The sequence below is a fragment of the Coturnix japonica genome, chromosome 12 (genome assembly GCF_001577835.2).
Source record: "Coturnix japonica isolate 7356 chromosome 12, Coturnix japonica 2.1, whole genome shotgun sequence".
Classification (NCBI taxonomy): Eukaryota; Metazoa; Chordata; class Aves; order Galliformes; family Phasianidae; genus Coturnix; species Coturnix japonica.
The window spans coordinates 1548002-1575212 of NC_029527.1; the positions used below are offsets into that span (position 1 = coordinate 1548002).

Consider the following 27211-nt stretch of genomic DNA (forward strand, 5'->3'; position numbering starts at 1 on the left):
AGCAAATGTTGTCTCCCCAGTTTGCAGAGGCTGGAATTAGCTGCCAAAATTGAAGTCTAAACATGGGTGTTTCAATCTGGATCTCCCTCAGCCACAGTGACATACGTTCCCTGGACTGAGGAATGCCAGGAGAGTTGGTAGAAGTGGTTTAGTCACAACTGTAGAAACTTTTTCTTCCTTGCCTGCTCTGTGGCATGTGTTGTCCTAGTGAGCTGAGACCTGAGGGGTATAATTGACTCTAGTGTTGGTACCAGCCTAGGAAAGACATTGGTCTTGGCTGAGCAGGGTGTGAAATCATCCTCAGCAGAAATCCTGCCACTCTTTTTCTCAGCTGTCTGGTTTCTGGATGCTCAGTATTTGGCTTCCTGGTTGCTGTTTGCACCCCAACTCTGTGCTTATGGTGGTCTAATTCCTAATCTTGGGTTTTTCAGAATGAACCTGGGGAGGAGAGGTTCTTCACAGAAGACGTCTTCAAAAAGCCATTGCCACCCTCTGTGAAAAAGGATGAAACTGCAGGCCTGGTAAGATATTTCCTAGAGCTTCACTTCCTCCAGTCAAGGCACATGTAGCTAATGAACCACTAAACTAGATCGTGTCTGGGGACTCAGGTCAGTTTTCTGTAAAACCTGCAGACATGAAGCATCATCCCAACCTTCTGTTTGTGCTGCTGAACACACAAGTGAGCATCACAGGTTCATCCTGTTGTGGTGCTGGGTAACGAGTCTTTGGTGTTCTCTGTCCAGAAGATCTTGAAGCCACAGAGCTGCATTGAGCCTGGCCATATATTATGCCATAGATACAGCAGGGAAAATAAGTGTCATCATTACTCCTCCCCACCTATAGTACTTTTGCTTGATGGCTTTTCTCACAGGGAAGCAAGACTGTGCAGCACTGTGTTTCTGTTCCCATGCTGACTGGCTGCAGGGGTTACTTTGCACCTCCCATCCACATCTTTTGAGCATATGGAAGTGCCTAAATGTGAACTGGCCCTGTGCCCTCTCCATTGCTGGTCTAAGGCCACTGGGAGCCCAGTCAGCATCACAGTCCAGCAGAAAGTGAGTGAAACAGCTTGGCGAGCTGCTTTAGCTGCCTCTGAAACCAGCAGCGTAGCTCCAGGAGAAATGCTTCTGGTGATGCCTGGAATTGGAATGTCTCCCACCAAAACCACTTCTTTCAACTGCCTGGTTTCCCTGGAGGTTTCTTACATGGGTGATTAGTTTGCTGCGTACACTGGGTTCATGCTGTGGCAGTCTTAACACCTAATCTTGGCTTTTTTAGAATGACTGTGGAGAGGAGAAGTTCTTTGCAGAAGATGTCTTCAAAAAACCATTACCTCCCTCTGTGAAAAAGGACGAGAGTGCAGCCCGGGTAAGACATTCTATAGGAATTTTGCTTTGCTCAAACCTGGATAAGTGTCCAGGGAGCTCACCCAAACCTGGCTGTGACCTTGGGTGGCAGAAGTGCCAGTTTCTCATGCTGGTGGAGGAAGAACTGGTGATTGAATGGCAAAGGCAGTTTGCTTCATAAGGCTGAGCTTGTCTGCAGGATTCTTGCATGGTGAAAGTTATTACTGGCATCTAAGCAGAATCTCTTTGCTCCAGAGAAACTCTTGCATCTGCCTCCAAACTAAGGAAGGGAAAACATCTCTAATCTCCATTGCTGGAGAATGAGATTGATAGCCACTCCATGCCAGATCACCACTGCAATTGTCAGCTTCTCATGCTTAGATGTGTGGCGGATTGGAAAAGCCTGGCAGCAAAGCATAGTCCAACTTGAGAATGGAACAGCTTCTACTCATTGGTGCTTAAATGCTAACCAACCTGCTTCTTTCCATTCCTTGCTTATCCTGCTGCTCTCTTGCTCTCGAGCTAGAATGGAGACAGTAGATATTGTGGGGATTAAGCCCCTGGCATGGGAGAGCAGTTGTGGTGCTACAAATCGTCAAACTTCCTGCTTCTTCCTGCAGCCCAAGGTGGTGAACCCCCTGATTGGTCTTCTGGGAGAATATGGCGGAGACAGTGACAATGAAGAGGAGGAGGAAGAAGAAGAGCAGGTGCAGTGGCTGCCATCTCCTCACCCACCAGCACAACGTGAGGAGCAGCCGAGAAGGGCCAAGGCCAACGATGACAAACTGACTGACTGGAACAAGCTGGCCTGCTTGCTGTGCAGGAGGCAGTTTCCCAACAAGGAAGTGCTCATCAAGCACCAACAGCTCTCCAACCTGCACAAGGTATGGGGAGCTGGTGGCAATGGGAGCTGCGCGTGTGATGTCAGCTGCCTTTGGCTCAGCAGCTTTGTGATGTACGGGGGAAATGTGTGGGAAGAGCCATTCTGAGTTTGACAGAGTAGCAGGCAAAGTTCCCATGAAAGCTCTGCTCAAAGTATTGTGTGAGCTGCTTGCTCCTGCTACAAGAGTGCCATAACATCAGGGTGGGACTTCTTAATGAGCTATAGTGAGAAAGCTCAGGGCTGGGAGAGTGGGCTGCTGGTACATTCATGTGTGGTAGCAGTAAGAACTTAAGGAATACCTTCCTGTGTTCTGTGCTGCCTCTGAGATCTTGCTTCTAGGAAGACCAAACTGCTTGCATGCTATAATAGGACAATAGGACGGGTTGCCTCTCCTGCTGTGATATAGGACAGGCTCCTGATCCCTATGGGTAGGCCAGGGTGTGTTCATGGGAAGGTACTGCACCTGGATTAGTGCAGCTGCAGGAGCTTGGTGCATTATTTGTACTCTTTATGGCTGCAGAAAGTGACCCTGACAGCCTGTGTCCTCTGCTGACTCTGGTTCTGTTATCTTCCTTCCAGCAAAATCTGGAGATACATATGAAGATCAAACGATCTGAGCAGGAACTGGCATATTTGGAGAAGAGGGAGCGTGAGGTGGGTCTGTGGTGGTGGGCAGATTTCTGTTTGCTAGGGAGAAGGTTGGTCTCAAGCATAACCTCCTCCACTTGCACACTTTTGCCTATAGCCTGGGCATCAGCTGCCTCCCAGAGAGTCTTGAACTGTGGGCACACACTGTATTTGGGCCTGTAAATAGTGTTATAGCTTCAAGAGTAGGTCTCCTTCCTCCCAGAAGGGTCTGAGTGGTGGTTTTCTTGTCCTGCCAGCCTGTGCTGGGCTCTGGGCTTTGTGGAAACCAGATTTCTATTTAAAGCTGGTGCAGTGTATGGGCAGCTGCTGCTGCCTGGCCAGGAATGGCAGAGCTGGAACACTTAGTCAGAAACTAGCAGAGCTGCTCCTGCTGCCATAGCAAGAAGGCTGCAGCCACAGACCTGGATCTGCCCAATAGATACCACCAGGACAGAATAAGTGCACTGTGGGTCCTAGAAACATCCCAGATCTGTGAGTGCCCAGGATAGATTTCCACATGCCTACATAACCAACCCCTCTAGAGCGTCCAATCCTTTGTAGACCCTGTGCTTAATTTGTTCTTTCTGTTACAAAGGGGAGATTTAAAGACAAAGGAAATGACCGGAGGGAGAAATTCCAGCAGATGGATTCACCAGAGAGGAAACGATTCAGATACGATCGGGGCCCAGAGAGGTAATGGTTACTTTTGATTAAATGTCTTCAGGGCTGCTGGTGCCAGCGTGGCATGTGTGCTGATGGCCAGGGCCAGAATTGGCCAGTGGGGTGGATGCTGGAGAGAAATAGCCAAGCTGTGGTTCTTGTGAATGGAGTTCCTCCAGGCACAGAGCTGTTGTGCTACAGGACTTCTTGGGGAGGGCAGCAGAGGGTGAGGGTTATGTAGTGCATGGAGGTCAGGGTTGAGGGAAAAGCAGGGACATACAGACAGATACTGAATGGCAGGTTTGAGTGTGCCTGGACAGGCACAGGGAGCAGAGTGCAGTCCATTCCCATCCACTTCATCCTTAGGTCATTTGCTGACCTGCTGTCCCGGTGTTTAGCTGTTGGAAGAAGGAGCAGAGCTGTGTTTCATCTGTTCTTCTGACTCAGAGGAATGCTGGGAGCTGGTTCCATCTCATTCAGAGTAGGTGGAGGAACAAAGTCTGTGCTGTTCCAGTGGGCTGAGCAACTGCTGGGCATATGTTGAAGGCAGAACTGGTTGTGTGCCTGTTCCCTTCTGGTATAGCACCTCAGAACTGGACTTTCCCTCCACGTCTAGCAGTTGTCTTCTTTTGCCTCTGTTTTCTTGGAAAAGCTGTGGATAAACTAAAGCAGTTCGTGTGCAGTGTCAGCAGCAGCCAGACAGCAGAACTTGCCTGAATATCCAAAGCTATTTTTGTACAGAGCAGTTCTGAAAACTCTGAACTGTGGTCTTGGATGAGTAATGACCAGGTGGGAGAAGAGGTGTCCACATTAACGCTGCAGTGACCACGGTGCTCACAGCACTAGCAGAGAAGAAAGATCTACCAGAGCAGCTGGGATTGTGCTTCACTTTCTCGCTGTTGCTAAAATTCAAGCATAGAATTTTGGACTTCTTGCATTGTAAATATTTTGGGGGCTGAGCTCATTTCCTGTGCCCTCATGTATTATCCCTTGAGGTGGAGCAGGGAGTTCCATGGTCAAAGGTGTCTGAACCCTGCAGTGTGTTGGTTTCCTTGGGCGTTGTACTTCTTGCAAGCAACTTGAAATACCCCTCAGGAGAGGTTTGAATGTCAGCAAAGGTGTTAATAGTGGAGCTAAAAAAACTCTGGCATGCTTTCAAAGCGTTGTGACGCTGAGCAATTGATTCTGCCTCCTTTCCAGTGACTATGACCCAAGAATTGACAGTAACAACAAAGGAAACCGAATGTTGCAGTCCACAGGGTGGAAAAAGGGCTTCGGTCATAACCAGCAGGGTACAACATCACCAATGGAGGTGAGTCTTACCTTCCCATCATCAGAATGAATCACTGCTCTTCAAGTTGGTGATGTCTCCCAAGAGGGATGGAGGCAGTTTTGAGCTTTAACAAGAGTCAGGATGTGAGACTGGGCGCCCACTTAGCAGAGCAGTGTGTGCACTGAGTGATTTTGCAGGCTGGGAGGGTCTGCAAATGCATTGGCAGAAGAAAAGGATTAGAGTCTATGTGGATCTGTAGGGGTGGAAAACAGCAACAGTGAGTAAGGAGGGAGTAAGGATCTAATTAATACCTGTCTAAAGCCAGGCTGGGGTTTGAATAGGCCACCAGCTCAGTGCTGTGCAGCCAGGTAGCTCACACACAGTCACACTGACACCATAGGGGGGTACAAGGGACTGAGGCTGCTGTTATGCAGAAATCTACCCAGTGGGCAGCCCAGGCTGCCCAGGCACAGCAAGAACAAACAGCCTGGGGCAGGGGCAAGCCCTGAACCACTGTATGGTGTGTTTGTCTCCTGACTGCCTTGCTGTGTGGTGTTAGTGCCTCTCTGAGGGACAGAGAGCAGAGCAGCTCGCCTTGTGACATTCAGCTTGCAGTCGATCATATCATTAAAAGCAAATATTTGAGGCTTGGTGACGTGTATTTGCTTGAGCTCACACGCACAAGGGAAGCTTCCCACTTCAGATAGCAGGGACAGGCCCCAGCTGCTTCTCAGTCCTCTCAAAGAGTTTCCTGTGGCCATAAAATGGGCTCTGTTGGAGAGCTGGCTTCAGGGATGCGCTCTGGGCGGTCTGACCTCCAGTCAGGCCTGGATGGGAGAGCTGCTGCCAGGCACGGCCCTCGTGCAGCTCCTACAGGCGCTTTGCAAAGTGTCCAGAGAGAGATGTGCTTCCTTCCCTCTTCCAAATCCTGCTGGGCAGCACCATGTGTCCGCTTCTACCCCAGCACACTTTGATCTCCCAGCCTAATTGATCACATCTCTGGTATCCAGAGAAGTCAGACTTAAAAGCAGGAGAAACTTTCGGTCTTGGGCCAGATCTCCTGGGTTAACTCTTGGCAGGTATTACTGAATAATTCAGACGCTGGCTGCCAAAGCCGGTCGTTAAGAACTGGTTGACTTTCAAAGTGAGCTACTAGATTCCATGGGAACGCTGTTAGAAGAGAGAACTGCTGAGCTTGTGCAAGTACAGGCAAACTGCAGTCGGCTCCCAGGGAGCCCAGCTCTCACACCGGTGCTTTCCCTTGCTCTGTTTCCATCCCTGTTTCAGGCAGAGAATCGGAAGAGGGGACCTGGCCTGGGTGCACAAGGGAGGCCCAACAGGAGGCAATCCAATGAGACCTACCGTGACGCCGTCAGGAGGGTGATGTTTGCCCGCTATAAGGAGCTGGAGTAAATGGTGGACAAAAGCCCAAGCCTGTCTCCCATCTCTCGTCTCTTTCTCTGTGTAACGTTCCCTTGGGGTTGGGTTGTTTTTTTGGTTCCTTTGTCTTTGAATTGTTACAGGGTTTGCTGCTAGGTTGTTTTTTTTAATAAAACTGAAAATTTGTCAGTGCTGCCTCTTGCCTGAAATGGCGTTTGTTGCTTTGGAGGATACCTGCTGTGTTCAGCTACCTGCTGAAAGGGCCTGGAACCTACGTCTGTGTCAGGGCTGGGTGTCCTGGTGCTGTGTGCTTGGTGGGGACAGGGAGCAGAAGAAACAGCCTCAAGACCTGGCTGGAAATGGGGAGCATTTGGGATTCATCCTGTCCTCAGCAAGTGCTGTTCATGCAGGGGCAGCTCCTGGGACAGGGATGTGTCCAGGGCAGTTTGGCTGAAGCACGATGAAAGTGAGTATATATGTGTGTGTGTGAGCTCAGCTGGGACAGCACTGCTGGGCTGAGTGTGGCCTGGGCAGACCTTGAGCCCAACCCACAGTGGGTGGTGATGGAGCTGCCCTGACTTACACACAGCTGCTGCTTACACACCAGAGGAAGACAGCAAGACTGGGAGGTAAAGGACCACCTGCAGCAGCCAACAACTTGTGAAGAGAGCAGAGGACTTGTCAAGGCTGCATTTCTCTGGCACAGGTAACCCAAGAAAGGTACGAAGTGCTGCTGGTACCTCAGTGCTGCACCCAGCCATGGAGGATGCAGGGAAACCTGTGGTGCTGGTGAGTCCATGGCGTGAGGCTCGTGCACCCAGGGCAAGGAGCATCCTTTATTAAGGGCTGGTAGGCAGCTCTCTGCTGCTGGAGACCCACTTTGTGCTCTGTCTTGGGGCTCCAGTGTAAAGCCAGGGAGAGGAGCTGCTCAAGGAGGTCTGTATGGAAGTTCAGGTGGGCCTTAATGCTCATGCCCTAAAATGAAGGCATTTATTCAGCAGCTGGGAGCAGTTTGGGTCCACAGAGCAGGAGCTCAGTTAGAGTGGAACCAGAGAGCAGGTGGATCCCCAACGAGAGCCTTGGGGCAGCCCAGCCTGCTCCTCCCAGCCACCTCCAAACCAGGGGAGGAATGAATGGGGAAAACCTGTGGGCTCCCTCGAGTGTCTGCAGGGAGGGTTGCAGGGACACAGGGCTGGAGTGGAGTGTGACCAGGCAGCCCTGGTTGTACAGTTAGGGGTAGAGAATGCTGGCAAATACAGTCATCTGCTGGGGATACCAGCGTGGTGGTGGTGTAGAAACCCAAACCAAACTTGGGGTGATGTTTTGGGTGTCTTTGATACCATTGATAGGATGTTTTTCAAGAGCATTCAGCTGAAACCACAGCTGTGCTGCAATTACCTTCATCTCTTTTAATTACTTGTCTCCTGTTTCCAAGAGGCTCAGCCTGTGTCAGAGCTGCTGCAGACCCCGGGGTTGGCTAGAATGGAGCTGAGAACCACAATGTGGCCAACACGGAAGCCCAGCTCTGAATCTGGCCATCTCCCCTTCCTCCATGGGAGGGTTTCCAGCTGCTCGATGCACCTCGGCATCCTGCCGGCTGGGTGTGCAGTGAGGAAGCGGGGAAATGAGAGCCCTGCTCCCCCAGGGGATGGAGCCCTGCGGCTGCACAATGGAAGGATGGGCTGGTCCCAAATGGAGCAGGTCCCAAATGGAGCTGGGGAAGGCCGGGAGCTGCCTTGTCTGCACCTCGCCAGAGCTGCCATGGTGGGAAACCTGGCAATGGAGCACCCATGGGCCCAATGCATTGTTCCCCCCGGCAATGCGTTGGGTGGATGGGGGAAGGAGAGCAGCAGCCCGGCTGCAGGAGGTTCGTTGTCCTAATGGTGTGAGAAGCGAGGGCTGCCCCGGAGGGGCTCAGAGCCGGGTCAGCAGCGGGGGCAGCTCCCACCCTGTTGTCACGGCCCACCCCGAGCAAACCCCTATAAGCGCGTGGTGAGCGCCCTGCGCTCGGGCTGTGCCCCGTTGGCACAATGCAGACACGGGGAGCCCACACCTGCCCGCGTTCCTCCATATCAGCCCGGCTGGGGAAAGGTTCCCCTGCCCAACCCCTGCTCCAATGCTCCTATGGCCGCTCCGATGTGCGGAGCGCTTCCATCAGCCGCACCCGACGGGTTCCTGCGCTGTCCCACCCCGCGGAGCTGCGGGAGCGCAACGTTTGGGAGCCCCGCACCGCTAGATGGCAACAGCCGCCCGCACCGCGGGGCTGAGAGGGACGAGGGGACGGACGGACCGACGGATGGACGGACGGACGGACGGAATGGGAGCAGCCCCCGGCCCCGCCCCGAGCCCCAGGTGCTGCCATCGGCGGGCGGCGGCTCCGCGGCTCCCGGGTGAGTAACGGAGCGATGCGGGAATCGCCCTGTGCCCCGGAGCCGCAGAGCTCCGCTGGGTGCTGGACGGTCCCGGTGTGAGTGAGAGCTCCGGGTCGGGCTGTGGGCGCTTTGTGCCTTCGTGCGTCGTATCGCTGAGTGAGCTCCGTGCCGTCGGGTTCGGGGTTGGTGCGCCGGGACGGTTGGTGGGCCCGCAATGGGGGCATTAAGTGGATGATGTGCTTAGGGTGGAGGCTCTGGGAGGGTTGGTGTGCTGGGACAGGGCACTGGGATGGCTGGTGAGACCAGAATGAGGGCACTGGGGTGAGTGGTGAGCACAGAATGGGAATATTGGGGTGGTTGTGCTGGGACAGGTCGGTGTGATGCTCAGGGTGCTGTGCCTTGCTGCAATGTGTGGATTTATCCTGCAAAGCTGAGGGCATTGAATGTGACAGAGAAATAAACACCCCGAGGGTTTATGAGGCGGAGATAGGGAGGTCGGTTTGAAAGCAGAAATATCAACACTATAAGGAAATATGGGAAGAATTCATCTCTAATCTAATCTCACCGAATTCCACAAGGATGCGAGGCAGGGCTCCATCGTTCCAGATCCTCTGGTTGAGAATTAAACAGGAAACCCCAATGATGTGAACTGTTGCCCCGGTCCCCAGGCGTGGTTTGAAGCCACGTGCTGGTCGATGCTCCTGTGCAGGGCAGCACTAAGGGGGCAGGGGTTGGGAATGAGGGAATTGTGCTTTAGGAGCCACGGGGGGCTCTGCATGATGCCTTGGTAGCTGAGGGTCTGAGGTCTGGTCTGGGGGTGCCTGAGGGCCCCATCCCACCCAGGAGCCCCACTCACGTCTCGGCCTCCGAACAGCTCAGCCAGCTCTGAGAATGGAGGAGGAGAGGCCGTATCAGGTGTCAGCCATGAGCTGGACACGGGATGAGGGCTGGGTTCGGCCCACGTGTCGCACCGGGGTGTGGATGGTGCTGGGAATGTGGCTGTGTTCCCTCCAGGCTGAGGGGACCTCGCTCTGGGGCTGCTGGTTGTGTGCAACCCCTGGTCCCAAGGGCACGGCACACCCTGCTTTTGGGATCCAGCTCTGTGAACATCCATCCATCCCTTCCAGCGGCTCTGGGTCAGCAGGACAGGGACGACAGCTGCCGCTGCCTGATGGAGCAGCTGTGGGGCATCCATCACACGGTCCCCGGGGGACAAAGGCACGGGCAGCGCTCATGGAGCAGCCCAACCTAACGATGCAGCCATGGGCACGCGTGGCACCGGCAGGGCACGGTGACGTGGGATGAGCCACGGGGTAGCAAACCCACGGGACACGGCGTGGTGCCCCATCGCCACCTGCCTTCACGGCTGCCCGGCTTCGCCTCATCCCGCAGCCCCATCCCCTGCTCTCCCCCAGCTGCCGGCCCCGCTGTAACCCAAGAAGCGCAGCCCGCGGGGCTGTGGATTAACCGAGAGACAATCGGGGTCTGTGGGGCGGCACATGGCGGGGGTGGCTGCGGGCTCACCCGGCCCCCTCCGCCCCTGGGGACCGAGCTCTTCCAGCTCCCTTCCCCCCGCGGCCGTTTGGGCTCCTGCCCTGTTTGTGGCACGGCAGAAAGTGCTGCCAACATCCCTCTGCAGCAGCCCCTCTCCATCCCCTCTCTCAGGAGTTGATTATTTGAAGCTGTCGGCAGTGTTTAGCTTAGCCCTGGATTCATCGCCCGCAGCTGTTTCCATCCGAGGACGCTCCGTCTCGCCCCGCCTGCAGGAGAAGCGGCGTGTCCGTGGGACGGTGCCACCCCCCGCTGCCGCCCGGGCCCACGCTGGTGTCACGCAGGTCGCAGCTGGGGCTGAGCGCATCGCGGAGCATCTTCTTCCCTTCGGCCGCAGCGATGGCCCCGGTGGCTGCAGCCCTTCTCTGGGCGCTGCTGCTGTGGCCGCTCAGCGCCGGGACGTGGAGACAGCACAACCCACGGCTCCGTGTCACATACAGAGGTGAGGGGCTGCGGGTGGGAGCGCAGGGTGTCGGCACGGGGCTGTGACACCCCCACACGTGGCGATGTCCCCACCAACTTCTGTCCCATTTCCTTCATGCGCCCCCCCCCCCATCCCATCCCATCCGAGGTGCTGCCCCTCCCGGGGATGCGGTTCCGTGGGGCCGCACGCCGACCCCGCAGTCATGGGCAGAGGCAGCAGAGGAAGCTCCCAGCATCGGGAGGGCTGGGGGACAATGGAACAATGGCACGGGATGTGACTCACGGACAGCGAGGGGCGGCAGGTTCAAGGACACAACGGCTCCAGAAGTTTGGGTTTGGAAAACCCTAAGGGGAAAAAAAAAAAGAAATAAATATCAAATAAAAGGGCCTTTGAGAGCCGCACGTCGGGGCTCAGCGTGGGAGAGAGAGGGAGCTTGGAGCTGGGGGGGTGAGGGAAGACGTGAGCAGCTCGCAGAAGGAAATGACAGCAGTGATGCCGTGGGAGCGCAGGAAGGACGGGCACAGCGAGAGGTGAGTGTGGGTCACAGCGGGACAGTCCCTGTGTCCCTGCACTGTGTGGGGCTGCAGGGTGAGGCTGTGCCCAACCAGTGAGGGGATGGAGGTGCGGAGCCCCCCTGGGCTGTGGGATGTGTGTGGGGCAGGCGGTGACCCCGGGAAGCCAGGTCAGCCCGCACCGAGGATGCTGAGGCTCAGGAAAAACAGCCTGTCCTTGGGAGATAATGGCACAAAGGAGAGGATGTGTCTCACCCATCGCCGCAGCCGCTGCACGGCGAAAGCAGGGACAGGAATCCAGCTGCTCATCCCATTCACTCAGTGGAAGCTCATGGCAGCCCCTGCCCGGCCCTGCACAGCGCTGCTCCTTCCCCTGCTCTACGTCAGGTCGCTTCCTCCCAGCTGCTGCAGACGCACCAGTGCCCACGTCCCATGCACTTAACGTGGCCGTGTGCCCAGCTGGGACCCCAGTGCTTTGCTCCCACCCACGTGCTTGGGTTCATGTCAGCGGGGTCCCCTCATGGCCTCCCTTCCTCCCTCCCTGTGCCTTCAGAGCTGCTGAAATCCAACAGCTCCCGGTGGCTGCTGACCCCAGGGGACGTACCAGGCTCCCAGGCGCTGCTGCTGGATGAGGACAGGGCCTGGCTGATGGTGGGAGCCAAGAACCACATCGTCCTGCTGCACCTGGAGCAGCCGGGCAGGGAGCCCGAGAAGGTCAGTGTGGGGCAGTGGGTGTGAGTTGGGCAATGCCGGCATCCGGCACCGCATCCCCATCAGCCCAGGCTGTGTGTGGTTGCAGATCTCCTGGCCGGCACCCAGGGCGCAGGTGGAGCATTGCCTGCTGACCGGGAAGGACGTGGAGGTGAGTGGGATTGGGAAGTTCTGCTTGTGGCTTCTGGGCACTGAGAGCTGAGCCCCAGCGCTCAGTTGTGCCCATCGCTAACATCCATCTCCCCCGTTGCAGACTGAGTGCGCCAACTTCATCCGCCTCCTCCAGCCCTACAACAGCAGCCACGTGCTGGCCTGCGGGACCGGCGCCTATCAGCCCGTCTGTGCCTTCGTGCAGCTGGGAGCCCACGGGCAGGTGGGGATTCCCTGTGGCAGCTCCCGGTCTCAGCGCATCCCTGCAGCAAACTGACCCCCCCCCTTGTGCCCTACAGGGTCCCGGGGTCCCGGTGATGCGGCTGCTGAGCCACTCCCTGCAGTCGGGGCGAGGACGGTGCCCATACAGCCCCCGGCAGCCCTTTGCTGCACTGCTGGTCGGTAAGAGCGGAGTAATGGGGAAGGTGTTGGGGAAAGGAGGGTCTGTGGCGGCTCCCAGCTGCTTCACACCCGCCCTGCCCCGCAGATGGGCAGCTGTACTCGGGCACCTCCAGCGATTTCATGGGCAGCAGCGCCGCCTTCTTCCGCACCGAGGTCGGTGGAGCTGAGCGGGGCTACATCCGTACGGAGCAGCACCAGGACCACTGGCTGCACGGTATGTGGGCTCCAGGCCCGGCTGGCGGCCCTGTGGGAAGCTGTGGGCGTGGGGCAACGCCGTGCTGCTGCTCACAGAGCCCACATTCATCGGTGCCTTCGCCATCCCCGACACCCACAACCCACACGACGACAAAGTCTACGTCTTCTTCCGTGAGATGGCCCTGGAGGGCGGGCAGTGGGAGCGGCGGCACATCCACGCCAGGGTGGCCCGGGTCTGCAAGGTCAGTGTGCAGCCAGGTGGGCATTTGGCTTCCCCGGCTGCAGTCCCCATCCCTGCTGCGGGGCTGGTGCCCCACCTCTGCCGGTGCTCTGCTGCAGAGCCATGAGTGCATCCCCATCCCTGGGCACCCAGGCAGCGCAGGGGTTGGGGCTGTGCCCATTTGCCAGTGCTGGTGCTGGTGCTGGGCTGGGTGGGTGGATGCCAGGCCAGGCAGGTTTTGTAGCACTCAGTGCCCAGCAGAACGATGTCGGAGGGAAGCGTGGCCTCATCAACCGCTGGAGCACTTTCCTCAAGGCCCGTCTGCTGTGCTCCATCCCTGGACCCCAGGGCACGCAGACACACTTTGACCAGCTGGGTGAGTGCCTCTCACCTGGGGCTGCTGCTGCCCAGCACCCAGCACCCAGCACACAGCCACTGCTCTCTCTCTCTCTTCTCTCTGCAGAGGACGTTTTCCTTCTCCACACACGAGACCCGCAGAACCCCCTCATCTTCGGCCTCTTCACGGCATCCAGGTGAGCCCACCCCCAAGCATGGAGCATCCATGAGCCTCCCCAGTCCTCACCCCGTTACACTGACAGCCGCCCCGCAGCGCTGTGTTCAGTGGCTCCGCCGTCTGCGTCTACTCCATGGCTGCAGTCAGGGCAGCCTTCAGCGGCCCCTTTGCGCACAAGGAGGGCTTCGACCACCGCTGGACGCAGTACAAGGGCCGAGTCCCCTATCCCCGCCCTGGCACGGTACGGATGCGGGCGGTCGGTGGCAGCAGGAGGGTCCGTCCTGGCCGTGACTCATCCCTTGGTGCTCCCCGCAGTGCCCCAGTGAGACATACGACCCCCTGCTCCGCTCCACCAAGGACTTCCCCGACGAGCTGATCAGCTTCGTGCGCACCCACCAGCTGATGTGGGAGCCCATCCGCCCGCTGGGCCGCCGGCCCGTCCTGCTCCGTGCCAACGTTCCCTACCGGCTGCGGCAGCTGCTGGTGCACCGGCTGGAGGCTGAGGGCCGCCACTACGACGTGCTCTTCCTTGGCACAGGTGGGGGCTCGGCACGACACTGGGGGTGGGGAATGGAGCCAGGCAAAGGGTGTGTGTGCACTGTCAGACCCCCACCCCACAACGTGTCTCTGTGTTGGCAGATGATGGGAAGGTGCTGAAGGTGGGGCTGCCCGGTGAGGCGGGTGCTGAGGCTGTGAGTCTGGAGGAGATCAGCGTCACCGAGGTATGGAGGCACTTAGTGGGAGCGACTGCCCTGTGCCCAGCAAGGCCTCAGTGCCTCCTTTTGCCCTCCAGGTGCCTTCACCCATCCTGGACATGAAGCTGTCACCAAAGCGGGTGAGTCCTCATGCTTCTACCCCAAGGCACAGAGTGTCTGACCCCGGCCCATCACCCCCCAGCTGTACCAAGGCCCCTGTCCCACTGACCACTGCCGTGTACCTGAGCAGCAGGAGCTGCTGGTGAGCAGCACGCAGGGGCTGCTGCAGCTCTCCCTGTCCCGCTGTGAGCTCTACGGGCAGACCTGCATGGACTGCTGTCTGGCCAGAGATCCCTACTGCACGTGGGACGGCAGTGCCTGCAGCCCAATGCTGCTCACAGAGAAGCGGTGAGCAACGCCATGAGGTCACCTTGCGTTCCCTGCATGGGGCAGCCCTGGGCTGGAAAGAGGTGCCAGCGCAGCCCCATCCACTGTCCCACAGACGTGCCCGGTGCCAGGACGTGCTGAAGGCTGATGTGCTCAGCCAGTGCCAGGACACAGCAGAGGGTGAGTGCCAGCACCTTCCGCCACCATGCCATGCAATGCTGGGGCCCACCCCATCCCATTCCCATGCAGGGATGGTGGCCGTGGAGCGGCCGGTGTTCGGTGTGGAGAAGAACTCCACGTTCCTGGAGTGCCGGGCGCGCTCCCCGCAGACAGCGGTGCGGTGGTTGGCACAGCGTGGAGAGGGGCCGGGGCTGAGCGAGGTATGAGGGCGGCGGGGATGGGGTGAGGGCGAGGGGGATGGCAGAGCCTGACTGTGCCCGTGCCCAGGTGAGGAGCAGTGGGCGCGTGGCGGTGCTGGAGCAAGGGCTGCTGATCCGCCAGCTGGACCGGGAGGACGCTGGCACCTACGAGTGCCAGGCTGTGGAGCGCTCCTTCTCCCGGCCCCTCACGCGCTACAGCCTGCACATCATCCAGCATGAGGCCACAGAGCCCCCACATCGCCACAGTAAAGGAGCCGAGAGCAGCTGGACGGACCCTCGGGCGCTGGGGGCACCGGGCAGCGGCAGCCTGGAATCCTACTGCACCGCACTGCGGCTCCGCGAGCGGCAGCGGCAGAAGGCCTGGCAGCAGAAGTGGCAGCACCGTGCGCCCGAGAGCAAGAGCAGCCGTGTGCGCCGGCAGCCCCGGAGGCTGTAGGGGCACAGAGCCTCCCCAATACAACTACCTCACACTGTGCTGGGACTGCCTGCCTTGGCTCCTGGACACAAAGCCTGCGTGCCCTGAGGAGCTGATTCCCATTCTTCCCTGGCCTGTTCTTAGCAGCAATAAGGAAGACAAGAGGCTGAGAATGGAAAGCAGCCATTCTTGCACGTGGCTCCCAGCACTCGGCAGCACCTGGACCCACAGTGGGTGCAGCACCCACCCCCAGCACCATCCCGGAGGGCTGAGGGGTGCCCACCGCTCCCAGCCCAGCCCACAGCACTGTTATGGATTCCAAAGCCAGAGAGACAACAGGCAATTATACCAACTTACAATTTATTATTAAAAACAAAAAAATGACATGAAACACAAGTAAAAATAAATACATCATATAAACAACAGATTGTTCCAAGTCTCTGCTCCGGGAGCTCAGGCAAGCACAGCCTGTTGGACAGAGAGCAGAGGGAAGCACGAGATCATGCGTGGGGCACCGACCCACCCGCCCTGCTGGGTGCTCCTCCTTCCAACCACAAAAGACCAGCCACAAATGAAGGCGGGAGTTCAAAACCGAAAGAATAACCCCAAAACAACAGGAAAACCAAAGTGAGACTCATGGATGGATTCAGTCGGGCTCTGTGTGCCCGTGGCTGTGCCGTGAGCCGGTGCCATTGACCCAGCAAAGGGACACATCCTGCACGGCGTCCCCACAGCATCACATTGCGTCCCCTTGTGCCCAACACTCCCCAGCCCTTCCCCTAGTTCCTCCCCTGCACAAACACAATTCACCCAAGTGCGGCGAGCAACACCAGCTGCGAATGCGTCGCTGCCCTTTGCATCTTTTGACCCCTCAACTGAGCGATGTTCTGGTGGCGCTCAGCTGTTTGCTGCTGTTGCTGAGCCAAAACACATCATCATTTGTAGTGAACACCCCCCTGCTAGCCAGAACCCCCTGCTGTGTGTGTGCATCTGCAGCCACCCCCTGGCACCCCGCAGAGCCCACCCCGGCCCTGGGACATCACCCCACTGCCCCCCAGTTCTTCCTTAGGTTCTCTAAGAAGCCGGGCAGAGCCCTGCAGGGCTGTCCCCAGCGTCACCCCCTGCCCCACCGCTACCGCTGGTGGTTGGGAGACAAAGTCAGCAGCAAAAATAAAGAGAGCACTGAACCAGGTGGGAAAGCGGCGCTCCAGGCTCAGGACTGGGACAGGAGCCCTGCAGCAGAACCACATGTTGAGGGAGGGGGTGTAGGGTGGGGATCCCCAGGAGAGGGGCTGCAGGGCTCACAGGGGTCCCTCCACTCAGGAACAGCCTGCACAACCCCGTGGTGCTGGGAGGAGGAGGGAGCGGATGGGCAGGTGATGCCCAGCAGGAATGCAACGGTGATGGCCACCCCTTGGGCCGGGCTGATGGGTGTGGGGACACGGACCCTCTTCAAGGGGGACCCCGTTGTGCCCAAAGGGTGCCTGGGACCAGGGCAGGTGCCTGGAGAGCTGCAGGGAGGCTGCCCACAGAGCTGTCCCAAATGCCACCACCTGCAGCGGCACACAGCCCAGCGGGGACACATCTCAGTGCAGGGTCCCGAGCTGCAGGGGGTGGGGGGGCTGGGCTGCCACTCCTCTCCCACTCTCCCCACCGGGACCACCCGTTGCTACGACCCATCCCCAAATCCACCAGCAACCACAGCCTCACGGGGACGCGGCGGGCAGCGGCACAGGGCTGTGCGCAGGAGGACACACAGAGCACGGGAGGGCACGACTCACAAGGCAGCACTGTCACGGCTTTGGAGGAACTTGCATGAACACCATCAGTTAATTTGCTTTGTTACTTTTGTGGGGGGGTTTGATTTTTATTTCCATGGTGCATCCAAAGACAAGTTGTCCAGCAGTTTGCTCAGAACCCCTCGGTTTTCAACTCCTAGGATATGTTAAAGAAGAAAGCACTATTTTAATGTTTGTCTTAAAAAATAATAATAATAAAAATAATTAATAATAATAATTAAAATAATTTGCATAGCTAAACTGTCGATCTAAGGCTTCTACGAGCGGCGTGGTTATGTTTGACAGACAACGGCCATTGAACAGAGAAGGACACTAGGAAAGCCCCGGAACAGTTCTTTTATTGTTTCCATGCCACATCTCCGTCGCGCGCAGCCCTGATGGAGGATGGCAGCGCATCCTGCCCTGCCCTGCCTGCTCCCAGCCAGCACCAAACAGGCTCCGAGAGCCCCCAGGGCTCACCCGAGCCCTGCAGAGCTGCCTCTCCTTCCTCCCATCCAGCCTCCACACCTGGAAGGAGCACAGCGGCTCCTCCACCTGCCCTGAGAGCACTGGAGGGCTCCGTGCCTGCCCAGCTGCTCCGCAGCCCCCATGGGATATGGTGTGATGAGGGGAAGCTACGAGGCCACAGCCAACTTGCCCTATGCTTCAGCTGCTCCCCCTGCCACACAGCCCGACAAGCATCCACTGAGTGATGGAGGTCAGAGCTTCACGGATTCCTTTTGCGTTCACACAGAAATTAATTTAGAAATAGAAAGATTCCCCCGAGCAATAAATACGACGCCTTCATGTAATAAATTAAGGTAGAGATTCTGTGTGGGGCGGGGGGAAGTGGCTCCCATCGCAGAGCTGCCAGCCGGGTGCAGCCCCCTGCCCTGCCTGGGGCTCAGCCCACCCAGTCCATGGTCTGCAGGGTTGGGGGGGGGGGGGCACTGGGACCCCCTGCAGCTGCCACACAGTGGGCACAGTGGGATGGACCTACCTCAGTTGGCTGCCCCAGAAGGGCCCGGAGCCCTCCCGTGGCTTAGAAGAGAATTTGAAAAGGACAACAGATTGTGGGGTGATTTTGTGTCGGTTTTTTGTTGTTGTTCATTTTTTGTTTTTTCTTTTTCTTTACATCAATCCCTCCCCCTACAACACACACGACATAAAATCTCCCTCCCCCACCCCCATAAACTCCCCTCCCCGGTAAAAACACTTCCCCCCCCTCCCCCCCCCCCATCCCCAAACCCCGACCTCCGCTGGAGCCTCCCCCTGGCCCCCACCTCCCCTGGGGAGGGAAGCTCACGGATAAGGCAGTTCGTGTGAGAGGGAGAGCGCCCGCCAGCACCGCGCCTCCGGGCTGAGAAGGGCAGCGATGGGCACCGAGCCTCCCCTTCGGACAAGACAGAACAGAGACAGACAGACAGACAGGGCATGGGAGGGAGGCACTCCTATGGTTTGCATCGCCGCTTCCCTCCGGCCCTGCCTCGTGCTCCCCCGGCCTTCAGGTCCGTCCTATGCCCCCCACCCAGCTCCCAGCCCTCAGTACAGTTCAGATCCTTGACGGCTAAAAAAAACAAAGAAACCAAACGACAGAACAGAACGAAAAGAAGAAAACCAACCCCTTTGCATCCTTCTCCAACCCACTGCCGTGGCCTGGGGACGGGGGGGATGGGGGGAAAATCCTGACTCCCACTGAGGTCCTGCAACTTTCGCCTCCCGGCGGAGCTGAGACCGAGCGGGAGCTGGGCCCGTTATTTCCCTGTGATCTCTATAACATCGTCGTCTTTGTCCTCGTCATTAGAGCTGCATCCCACCTCTGGGACCTCCTGGGGTTCAAACTGAGGCACCTGGGAGCGAAGGAAGCCCCCGGCCGGGTAGCCCGAGTGAGGGGACACATAGCCAGGGTAGGCGGATGCCATGCTCCTGGGAAGGCTGCTAGGCAGGACAGGGGCTGGGAAAGGAGCGAACATCCTGGGCTCGGGCAGGAGGGACTGCGTGAAGGGGAGCGAGTAACTGGGCAGCACCCCCGTCAGAGATGGGTTTAGCATGAATGAGGGGACGCTGGCGGTGGCTGAGGTAGCAGCAGAAGAGCTGGCGGTGCCGGCTGTCAGCAGAGGGTCAGTAGTCACAGGGAACACCAGATGAGGGTCTGGGAGTAAATTGGGCAGCTGGTAGTAAGAGGAGCCAGCGCCCATGTACAAGGAGTTTCCTGGCTGGGAGGCAAATGGATGGGTTAGGTTGTGGTTTAAAGAGACAGGAGGCATGGCGAACCCACCGGAGACGGGGTACCCGTGTTCGTACGGCTGCACGGACGATGGCAGCTGGCGCTTCTTCTGCTGCCTGCGGGTTTGCTCCTCCGGAGTTGATGGCGAGCTTGACTTGCGCTTGTTGCCCCGTAAGTCCAACACGGAGTGGGCATCGACGTGCTGGCCAGAGGCTGGCAGGGCTGAAGACACGGAGGCAGCCACGCAGTGAATCCCCGCGCGCTGCTCAGCTCCTCGAGTCGCTATGCTGGGCGCGCTGTCCGTGCGGGACGGGTGGCCTTGTGCTGTGGTGGTGCTGGGGGAGCTGTGCCGGGACTCCCGGGCTGCTGCCGCCTCCGCGTACTGCTGCAGCTCGCTGATGATTTCAGGGCTGTCGGGGGATATGGGCCGAGTGAGCTCCTCCGCGCTGGGGAGCTGCGGGGATGAGGCACTGTGTCTGCCGTTGCTTGCGGACTCCAGCGAAGAGCTCTGGGAGCCTGCAAAAAAGGAGGTGGAGGAGGTGAGAAAGACAGCCCTGGAGAGGAAGCTGGGATCTGAGAGGGAGAAAAGGTGAGGATATTGTGGGGATGCTGTGGGGCGAGCTCTGAACACAAGGCAGCCAGGGAACAGAACACCCCAGACACTCAGGCACGGAAGTGGACGAGCAAGCCCTGCAGAGCGCTCACAAGCCTTACCTGAGGCAGCTGCCCGACGGTCTTCGTTGCCCTTTGGCTTCCCAGTGGTCCGAATAGCAAAAATCCGCCCATCACTGGTCCGGATGTACGTCCCTGAAACAGAGGGAGAACAGCTTCATTCACGGCTCCCGGTCTCAACTGAGGACTCCAACCACTGAGCAGAGAGGCTGCCCAGGCAGGAACACAACAGCAGTGCTGCAGAAGGCCAGGCCGACAGAACAAGCAGGGTGATCAGTGGGGGGCCTTCTGGCCTTTCCTCACTCCTCATATTCTCCTCTTCAGTGTTCCTGGGTAGGAGCTCATCCACACCCAGTGGGAAATGTGGAACCTCATACTCAGGGTGCTAAGTTTGCTCTGGAAACACTGGGAAAAGTGTTTGGCTGCCCCAGTACATGCAGTGGGTGCTGTGAGAACAAGACACTCAGCAACAACATCCAACAGCTCCTCTCAGAGGCAGATGCAGTCATAGCTGCAATAGTCCTGAAGTGTCAGCTGCAAGAGCACACCATGGGCTGCAACAGAGCCACTATGAAGTCCAGATCTCCTCCCCTTGCCTGACTGATGCCTTTCCATCCTCCTCTTTGCTAATTAGCATTGGTCAAGTCCCCACCCAGAGATCTTCCCAAGGCAGAGGGCCTTACCTTTTGTCCCTCGGATGATGTGGATGCTCTCGCCAGCACTGATTCTCGCCTGTACATCAGTGGATGTGTTTGTACCCGGAATCACAATATCTGGGAGTGGAGGAAGAAACAAACAATGCCTGTGAAACCGTGTGCCATTCACAGCTGGGAGAGGGGAACAAACCCTTCCATTTGCAATGCTATTGCCTCCTCTCTGTGCTGCGCCAGAAGCAAGCCCCAAGTGTATTTCTGAGCAGTACAGGAGGCAGCACAGGCTTCAAGGAAGCAAAGCCGTGCTGCTCTGGCACAGCATTTCTCCTGTCCCAGCAAAGACAGCTGATTACTCCTGTCTGGAAGCAGTATTCACTCGTCTCTCAAAGAGTTCACTCCCAGTAACCCACCAAGCATGTGCCCCTTAGACACCTGCAAGCAAAGTCCTCCACATTCTGGGGAACTGCTCAAATGCAGAGTAGTGATACCAGTTGCTCTGACATCTGTTTACCCACAGCCTGTGTGGACATCAGCAGTTCACCTTGCTCCTCAACTCACTGTGGTCATCACAACTCAACTACCTGTGAGCAGCAGCAACTCACCTGTGGTTGTGACAATCTTCTGCACAAGGACACCGGCTCGCTGTAGATAATTGATGGGGAAGTTGACAGCAGGGTTGGAACTTGAGGTTGATCCTGCACTGCCCAAGGGGACATGCCGAGGCATCATAGGAATGGGAGTGGACTGAACTGGGCGGACACTTGCCACTGGCTTGTCCTCGCCTTTGAGCGCTGGTCGCCTAGTGAGAGAGGAGAGAGGAAAGTGCAGTGTCCTCACTGACAGGACAGCTAAATGTCCTCTGTGCCTTCATTTATCATCTACAACACAGGAAGAAGGGAAAGATGCAGACACTTACCAGTTCCTTTGGCTGAAGGCAGGGATGCTCGTCAGGCTCTGGTCACTGGCTGGGTAATATTGTGCGTAGGACGGCCGAGTGTAGGGGACGGATGCTCGCTTTTCCTCCTCATAGCTCTTCTTGGCTGCTTTCTTCTCTGCCTTGGTCAGCTTGTGCTCCTTCCGGTCAATCAGCAGTGATTCATGTTGAAAAGGCTCCTGCAGCCCAACAGCACAGAGCTTTTGTCACCAACTCACCGCAAGAGGGAACCAACATACCCCACACGGCAGCCACCCTGTCCCCATCCCAGCAAGAGGGACAAGGGGAGTGGGGGCAGAGCTGGTCAGAGCACAGCATATCTGGGGACACACTGCAAGAGCAACCAAGGCACAGCCTGAAGGTTGACTGAGAGTCAGCTAAGCCATCATGTCTGCCAAGCCAAGAGTGCAAGCACAGAGCCAGCTGAGATGTCTCATAGCCACCAGAGCCCAACACCTGGCCACAGGTTCACTCTGCAGCACCATCCTACCAGCAGAGCTCTCCCCAGCAGAGCCAAGTGCTGGCTTTCCCCTACATTGTTTTAAAATCACTTCAGAAAGAGAGCTGGCAGCAAGTTGAGATGTTCCACTGCCTCCTTCCTGGTCAAAATAAGAGGTGCCCTATCACCTACCCCCAATCCTGCCCAAGATAGAAGCGGCTCAAAATGTGTAGAAGATACTACACCAAAGGGCAGGTCTCTTAGGACCCTCTCTGGAGGAATTTTTATCTATTCCCACCAGCATACTGATGTGTTCTTCTTGCCATCACATCCCCATCACATAGCCAAGCCCCAACAGCCCCCTCTTGCCCACACAGTGCTCTACTAGAAAAGCAGCAGGTTGGTCTTATACCTTGGTGATGAGGTGAGGATACTTGAGACAGGCTAACTGTAGAACCGACTCCTTCATCTTGCTTGGATTGAGGGAGAGCTGAGCAAGGTCGGATTCCTCTTCCACAAAATGCAGAAGATTCTCCACCTCCCGTCGGGTGAAGTTCAGCACTGGGTTCAGGTCATCCACCACCCGATCTGGAAGAGGGAGGGAACAGTGTGAGCTGAGAAGGGAAGAGATGGACACTGCTCCCCTTTCTGCACTCCTGTCCTTACAGAGCTCCCTCTTTGCAACCTGAACGCTCTTCAGAAGCCTTGTGTAAATGTTAAGGCATCATGCTGGGAGACGAGCCTGTCTGACCAAATCACACTGACAAATGTCTCATCCTCTGAATTGCACAGCAATGCAATGCAGGCATGCAGGAACGTGAAACTAAATGTAAATGGTGTCCCACTTCACAACCTCCACATCCTAAGGTTGAAAACAGACAAGGTCAGGGATATAAAGGTGGCAACGTCAATACTTGGCCCTCCAAAACGCCACCAAAAAGGCTCAACCAGGTGCTGAAAACCACAGAAGTCTCGAGTTGAAAGCTAAGAAAAGCAGCCACGGTCCCTCCCTTGCAAGAGCCTGAAAGTTTTGCTTGGACGTTTCCTCCTGCACGTGGGGCAAAGGGAAGATGTAGAGAAAACATCCATACTCAGGACTCTCCTGGGAGTGAGGCCAGCTACTGGGAGACTCTGCCTCAAGGGCAAAGCAGCACACTGAGCTGATCACACTGAGCTGCTGCCTCTAGAGCAGAGATGAGACAAAGCAGAACACAGGCAGCAGAACCCTCTTTGGGTCACTACAGCCCTTGGCTGCATACACTACAAGAGCAGCTTGACAGCTGGCACAAACCAGCACAAAAGGAACTTCTGGTATGAGGGCAGGTTAGATCACGAATGAATTCGTTAATGTTGGCTCCTGAGTAATTTCTATCAGTCAAAAATATCAGTATGTACTTTTATTTTGCTATTTTTTGCTCTCTTGGTGCCAGAGAAATTGGAGGTACAGAGCTACTCAAAAAATAATGCCCAGGCATGCGGGGAGGGGGATCAGCAGCCCTCAAGCTCCAAGTCTCTTCTACAACCAAGAAAGTAACAAGGAGTGTAAATGGCACAGCAGAGCATAGTTCTGCTGTGGGATGCTGGCTCTACAACTCTCACTGCTCTGTCCAGATTTTCTTGCAGGGTCTCATGTCACTGCTGACTCAAACATCAAACTTTGCCTTAGAAAACTTCCTTCTGCCAACTTCTTTGGCTGTTCGGTTTTCAACCGTTAAAATAAAAAGCTATGAAAACACAGAAACGAGACTCAAAGGAGCCAAAAGGAGGAACAGCCAAGAACAGTATTGTGTCTATACCTACCTGACATGCCCTGCTTGGAGATCTGACGGTCATAGATCTTCTTCTCCAGGGTGTAATCAGACACCAATCTGTAAATGTGGCACGGCTTCTTCTGCCCGTAGCGGTACACTCGGCACACAGCCTGGGCATCATGGCATGGGTTCCAAGAAGCATCAAACACCACCACTCTGTTCGCACCAATGAGGTTGACACCCAAACAGCCAGCACTGGAAATGAAAGGCAAAATTTCCAATAGTTGCCTTGGCCAATATTCAAAGCTTCTAGGCAGGGGCAGCCACCACAGCCATGGTGTGTCCATGGGAATCTTCCTACAGTTTTACAGGCAACTTCAACCCTCTATCTGGTTTCCAAGACTGTTATCAACAGTTTGCAGAAGACCTTGGCTACAGTTTTACACCTCTAGGGAATACAGAAGGAGATGGTACTATTGTCCCATAAATTCTTGAGAGCAGGTTACAAAGGAAGCTAAATTGGAAACCCACACGCATATGGAGGAGCAATGCAAGTCTTCCACTACATCCTTCTGCTCTGGCCAGCTTACCGTGTGGACAGAAGGAAGAGCCAAACAGAAGCGTTACTGGGATCATTGAACTGGTTAATCAGTCGCTCCCTTTCTGAGGCAGAGGTGCTGCCATCCAGCCCTAGGAAGGAAATTAAAGACACATTTATAAGCACAGCATATCTGGGGGAATCACAACGGAACAAATTTGCTTTCCAACCACTCAGCTTTGGCTCTGGTTTCTAACCAGTTCTATACCTTCATGCACTCCTGGACCATAACTGAACCACTCCATATCTCTAATTTGCCCAGCCAGGCAGGTGCTATGCAACAAGCCAGCCTGGGCTTTGTTCAACTGAAAGATCAACCAAAACATTACTCAAGTTTGGCAAGGCCAAGACTGGGAGTGCTGCAACACACCTACCACATTAAGGCTTTGTATTAGGCAAGCGAAAGCAGCAGGAAAAACAGCATCACATGGTCTGGAAGCTCAGGGAACCAAGAGAAAGGAAATTGTGAAAGCCTTTGGCAAAACCTCATTGACTGGATCAGGGCACAGAGAACAGTGGCCTAAAGGAGTGCAGAGGGGCTGTCAAGTCCCTGCTCCTGTGCAGCATCTTGCTTCTAGCGGCTCTGAGATACTTCAGATGCCAAACACCTGTGACTAAGATGTCTAAAAGAAGACTGAGAAACTCTCAGCAAGTAATAGAAGTGATGCTGCCTTCCCAAGCAACTTCTCAAGAATGGTCTGAAAAAGACTTCATCAGAAGATCACTTCAGAAGAGCATTTACAGAGTCAGGGAATACTACAGGATGATGGTGGAAGACACTCAGGAATTAGCCCACCACAAAAGATCCAACAGCATCACACCAAAGGAGAGGAGGTTTGGTTGCACCTACTGTAATAGCTGATATTTCGGACCCAGTTGTGAACTCCTCCATCTGAGCCTGGAGGATTTGGCATTGGTCTCTTTGCCAAAAACTCTTCGATGACAGACAAAGTGGACAGGCTCTGGCTGAAAAAACAAGGATTCTGTTCAGGAGAAAGCCCCAGCAGCAGAAGTGGAACATCAGAACTCTTCCCCAGTGACTCTAGCATTGATGGTGCCAGACCCTGTCTCCTGCAGCCCACCTCTTGCTCATAGAATACATATTGGCAGAGTATAAAATGCTTGAAAAAAAAAAAAAAAATAAAATAAAATAAAAAGGATCTAATACAACAAAAGAGAAAAAGGGGAACTGCCAGACCATGCACCCCATGTAACAACCTGCCAGCACCAGAAGGTGCTGGACAACTTGAGCATTTAGTGACTGTAGGATCAGCCACTGATACTTTGCTTACCTGAAGACCAAGATCTTGTCTCCAAGCTTCATGCTCTCCTCAACTAGGTGGAACAGTAACACCATTTTGGGTGAGTTTTCCAAGACTCCCGTCTGGTAATCACACAAGATGTCTTTGGCCTATCAAGAAATGGGAGATTATTACAGGTGGAGTTGGTGATGCCCTGTTTATCTCACCTTGATATGGATTATCGAACTAAATAAGTAGTTTCAGACAGGATATATTCATCCAGTCAGTCCAGCTGACAATGCTTTTTCCAACCACTGCTGCTGCCTCCCATTCCAGAAGCTCCAAATGGAGGATGGATGAATGAGCATCCTCCTACCTTCTCGTGATTCTGCTCTTATCACTAGATCTCTCCTCTGCATCCTGCTAGATTTATCCCCATTTTATCTAGACTAAATTTCAGCCTGACATCTTTTTAGAATAACAAAGTCCATAGCCTTCTTGGTCAGATAAAAACAATGGTATTATGTGTGTTGCCTGCACTCCAGTCATACAAGTGTGACTGAATTCCCACTCAGCACCATGCAGACACGCTGATCAAGACACTCTGTGAGAGAAAATGGATGATAAATGCCTGGCTTTCAAACAGGAGAGTCTTTTTCTTTGCTCTGCTTCAGAAAAAACTGCCCTAGTGAAAACAGGTTCAGCCTTTAAGTGTCTGGTCTACGTGTACTGCAACTTGCCAGATGCAGAGTTTTCCAGCCGTGGTACTCACCCATTCGTAAGTAACAACCTGATTTGCCCTCTCCTGAAAGGGGTTGAAGCCAACACTCTGGAGGAACTTGCTGTTGGTGGCTTCTCCAACTGGTGATGGCAAAGCATTACTCTCTGTTTTGACTTTAACTCCTTGAGGCTGGCAGCGGGAATTGGTGCTTGCTGTGCCAAGGTCGTCCACATCCAAGTCCTGCTCGTTTGCTAAGTTCTCCTTTTGCAGAGCTTCATACAACACATCCGGATGGTTCCAGATCTGAAGGGGTAAGAAAAGACATTAGTTAGGCCTGTGCTGGCCTGCTCCCTCTCAGTGTTTGGGAACTGAAAGCCCCCAGAGTTACTCAAAGGATAGAATTAATACTTTGATAATCTCATCACCATTCCCACATGGAACTGTACAGGACTGAAGAGATAGCCAGTCTGACTGCATTAAGGCAGCAAAAATAGAAAACACGATTCAGTCACGATGCAATGTACAAGCTGTCTCAACCACGGCTCTCCTGACTGCAGAGCTGCCAATTCTTTCCCTCAGAACAAAACAGAATGGCACTCTGACTCTCACAGAGCACAGAGGAAGCTGTTCGCACTGAAGCAGGTGACCGCTCATGGTATCAGCCCAGGTCTGAACACAATGTTTAACATCCCTGCGTGCCGGGTTTGTAAGTGTGGAATAACAATTCTGATGGATCACTGCAGAGAACTCTGGGGAGAGAGGATGGATCTGGCCAACCACACTTCTGTCTCCTGTTTCAATCCATATTCTTGCCTTTCCCCTGCTGATATATATATATATATATATATTTGCAACTCCAGTCAAAACTTACCTTACAGCATACACAGAAAGCTTTGAGTGGGTTTAGTCCCAGCCAGCCGCTGTTGCCTGCATCTCGGAACCGGTTCATGAACTCTGTATAAAGGGCCCGCTGGATCTTCGACAGACGTACCAAAATGACATGTTCTTCCTTAGAGGGGAGCTGAACCTTCAGCACATTGTGCCCCCGCCTGCGGAGGTGATAAAGAAATAGAGATAAAAAGAGGGAAGGGAATTTCCCA

At 55.5% G+C, this 27211-nt stretch overlaps 3 protein-coding genes across 9 annotated transcripts in view; 2 read left to right on the forward strand and 1 right to left on the reverse strand.

Moving 5' to 3' along the window:
- The window catches only part of RBM6 (RNA binding motif protein 6), a 48375-nt gene extending 42013 nt beyond the window's left edge, over positions 1-6362 (forward strand). The window contains exons 17-23 of the mRNA XM_015874601.2: positions 432-521; positions 1279-1368; positions 1967-2230; positions 2809-2883; positions 3452-3549; positions 4717-4828; positions 6077-6362. Coding sequence (XP_015730087.1) covers positions 432-521; positions 1279-1368; positions 1967-2230; positions 2809-2883; positions 3452-3549; positions 4717-4828; positions 6077-6202 — 855 coding nt within the window. The 3' untranslated portion in view covers positions 6203-6362. The remainder of the gene's footprint in view (positions 1-431; positions 522-1278; positions 1369-1966; positions 2231-2808; positions 2884-3451; positions 3550-4716; positions 4829-6076) is intronic.
- A 1755-nt stretch (positions 6363-8117) lies between these two features.
- Positions 8118-15522, forward strand: LOC107319613 (semaphorin-3D-like). Of its 3 annotated transcripts, none has more exons than XM_015874597.2 (18): positions 8118-8559; positions 10207-10534; positions 11582-11742; positions 11828-11890; positions 11993-12112; positions 12189-12291; positions 12377-12505; positions 12583-12728; positions 12968-13082; positions 13170-13239; positions 13317-13461; positions 13536-13758; positions 13860-13942; positions 14014-14055; positions 14166-14323; positions 14418-14482; positions 14552-14682; positions 14750-15522. In XM_015874597.2, the coding sequence occupies exons 2-18, from the start codon at positions 10432-10434 to the stop codon at positions 15116-15118; spliced, it is 2226 nt and encodes a 741-aa protein (XP_015730083.1). In that variant the 5' UTR covers positions 8118-8559; positions 10207-10431; the 3' UTR covers positions 15119-15522. The 3 variants fall into 3 exon arrangements, with proteins under 3 accessions (XP_015730083.1, XP_015730084.1, XP_015730082.1); XM_015874598.2 differs by having other exon boundaries at positions 10267-10534; XM_015874596.2 differs by lacking the exons at positions 8118-8559; positions 10207-10534 and having other exon boundaries at positions 10541-11742.
- RAD54L2 (RAD54 like 2) overlaps positions 15441-27211 on the reverse strand; it is a 45508-nt gene continuing 33737 nt past the window's right edge. For 4 of the 5 annotated variants that reach the window (XM_015874591.1, XM_015874593.2, XM_015874592.2 and 1 more), the window contains 12 exons: positions 26983-27160; positions 26163-26414; positions 25442-25560; positions 25000-25115; positions 24142-24241; positions 23601-23806; positions 22213-22388; positions 21344-21540; positions 21030-21226; positions 20458-20547; positions 19817-19909; positions 18129-19618 (listed from right to left, as the gene is read on the reverse strand). In XM_015874591.1, the coding sequence (XP_015730077.1) occupies positions 18630-19618; positions 19817-19909; positions 20458-20547; positions 21030-21226; positions 21344-21540; positions 22213-22388; positions 23601-23806; positions 24142-24241; positions 25000-25115; positions 25442-25560; positions 26163-26414; positions 26983-27160 (2713 nt within the window). In that variant the 3' untranslated portion in view covers positions 18129-18629. Of the gene's footprint in view, positions 17033-18128; positions 19619-19816; positions 19910-20457; positions 20548-21029; positions 21227-21343; positions 21541-22212; positions 22389-23600; positions 23807-24141; positions 24242-24999; positions 25116-25441; positions 25561-26162; positions 26415-26982; positions 27161-27211 lie in introns of those variants that run through there. The other variant, XM_015874595.2, reaches the window with a different exon arrangement.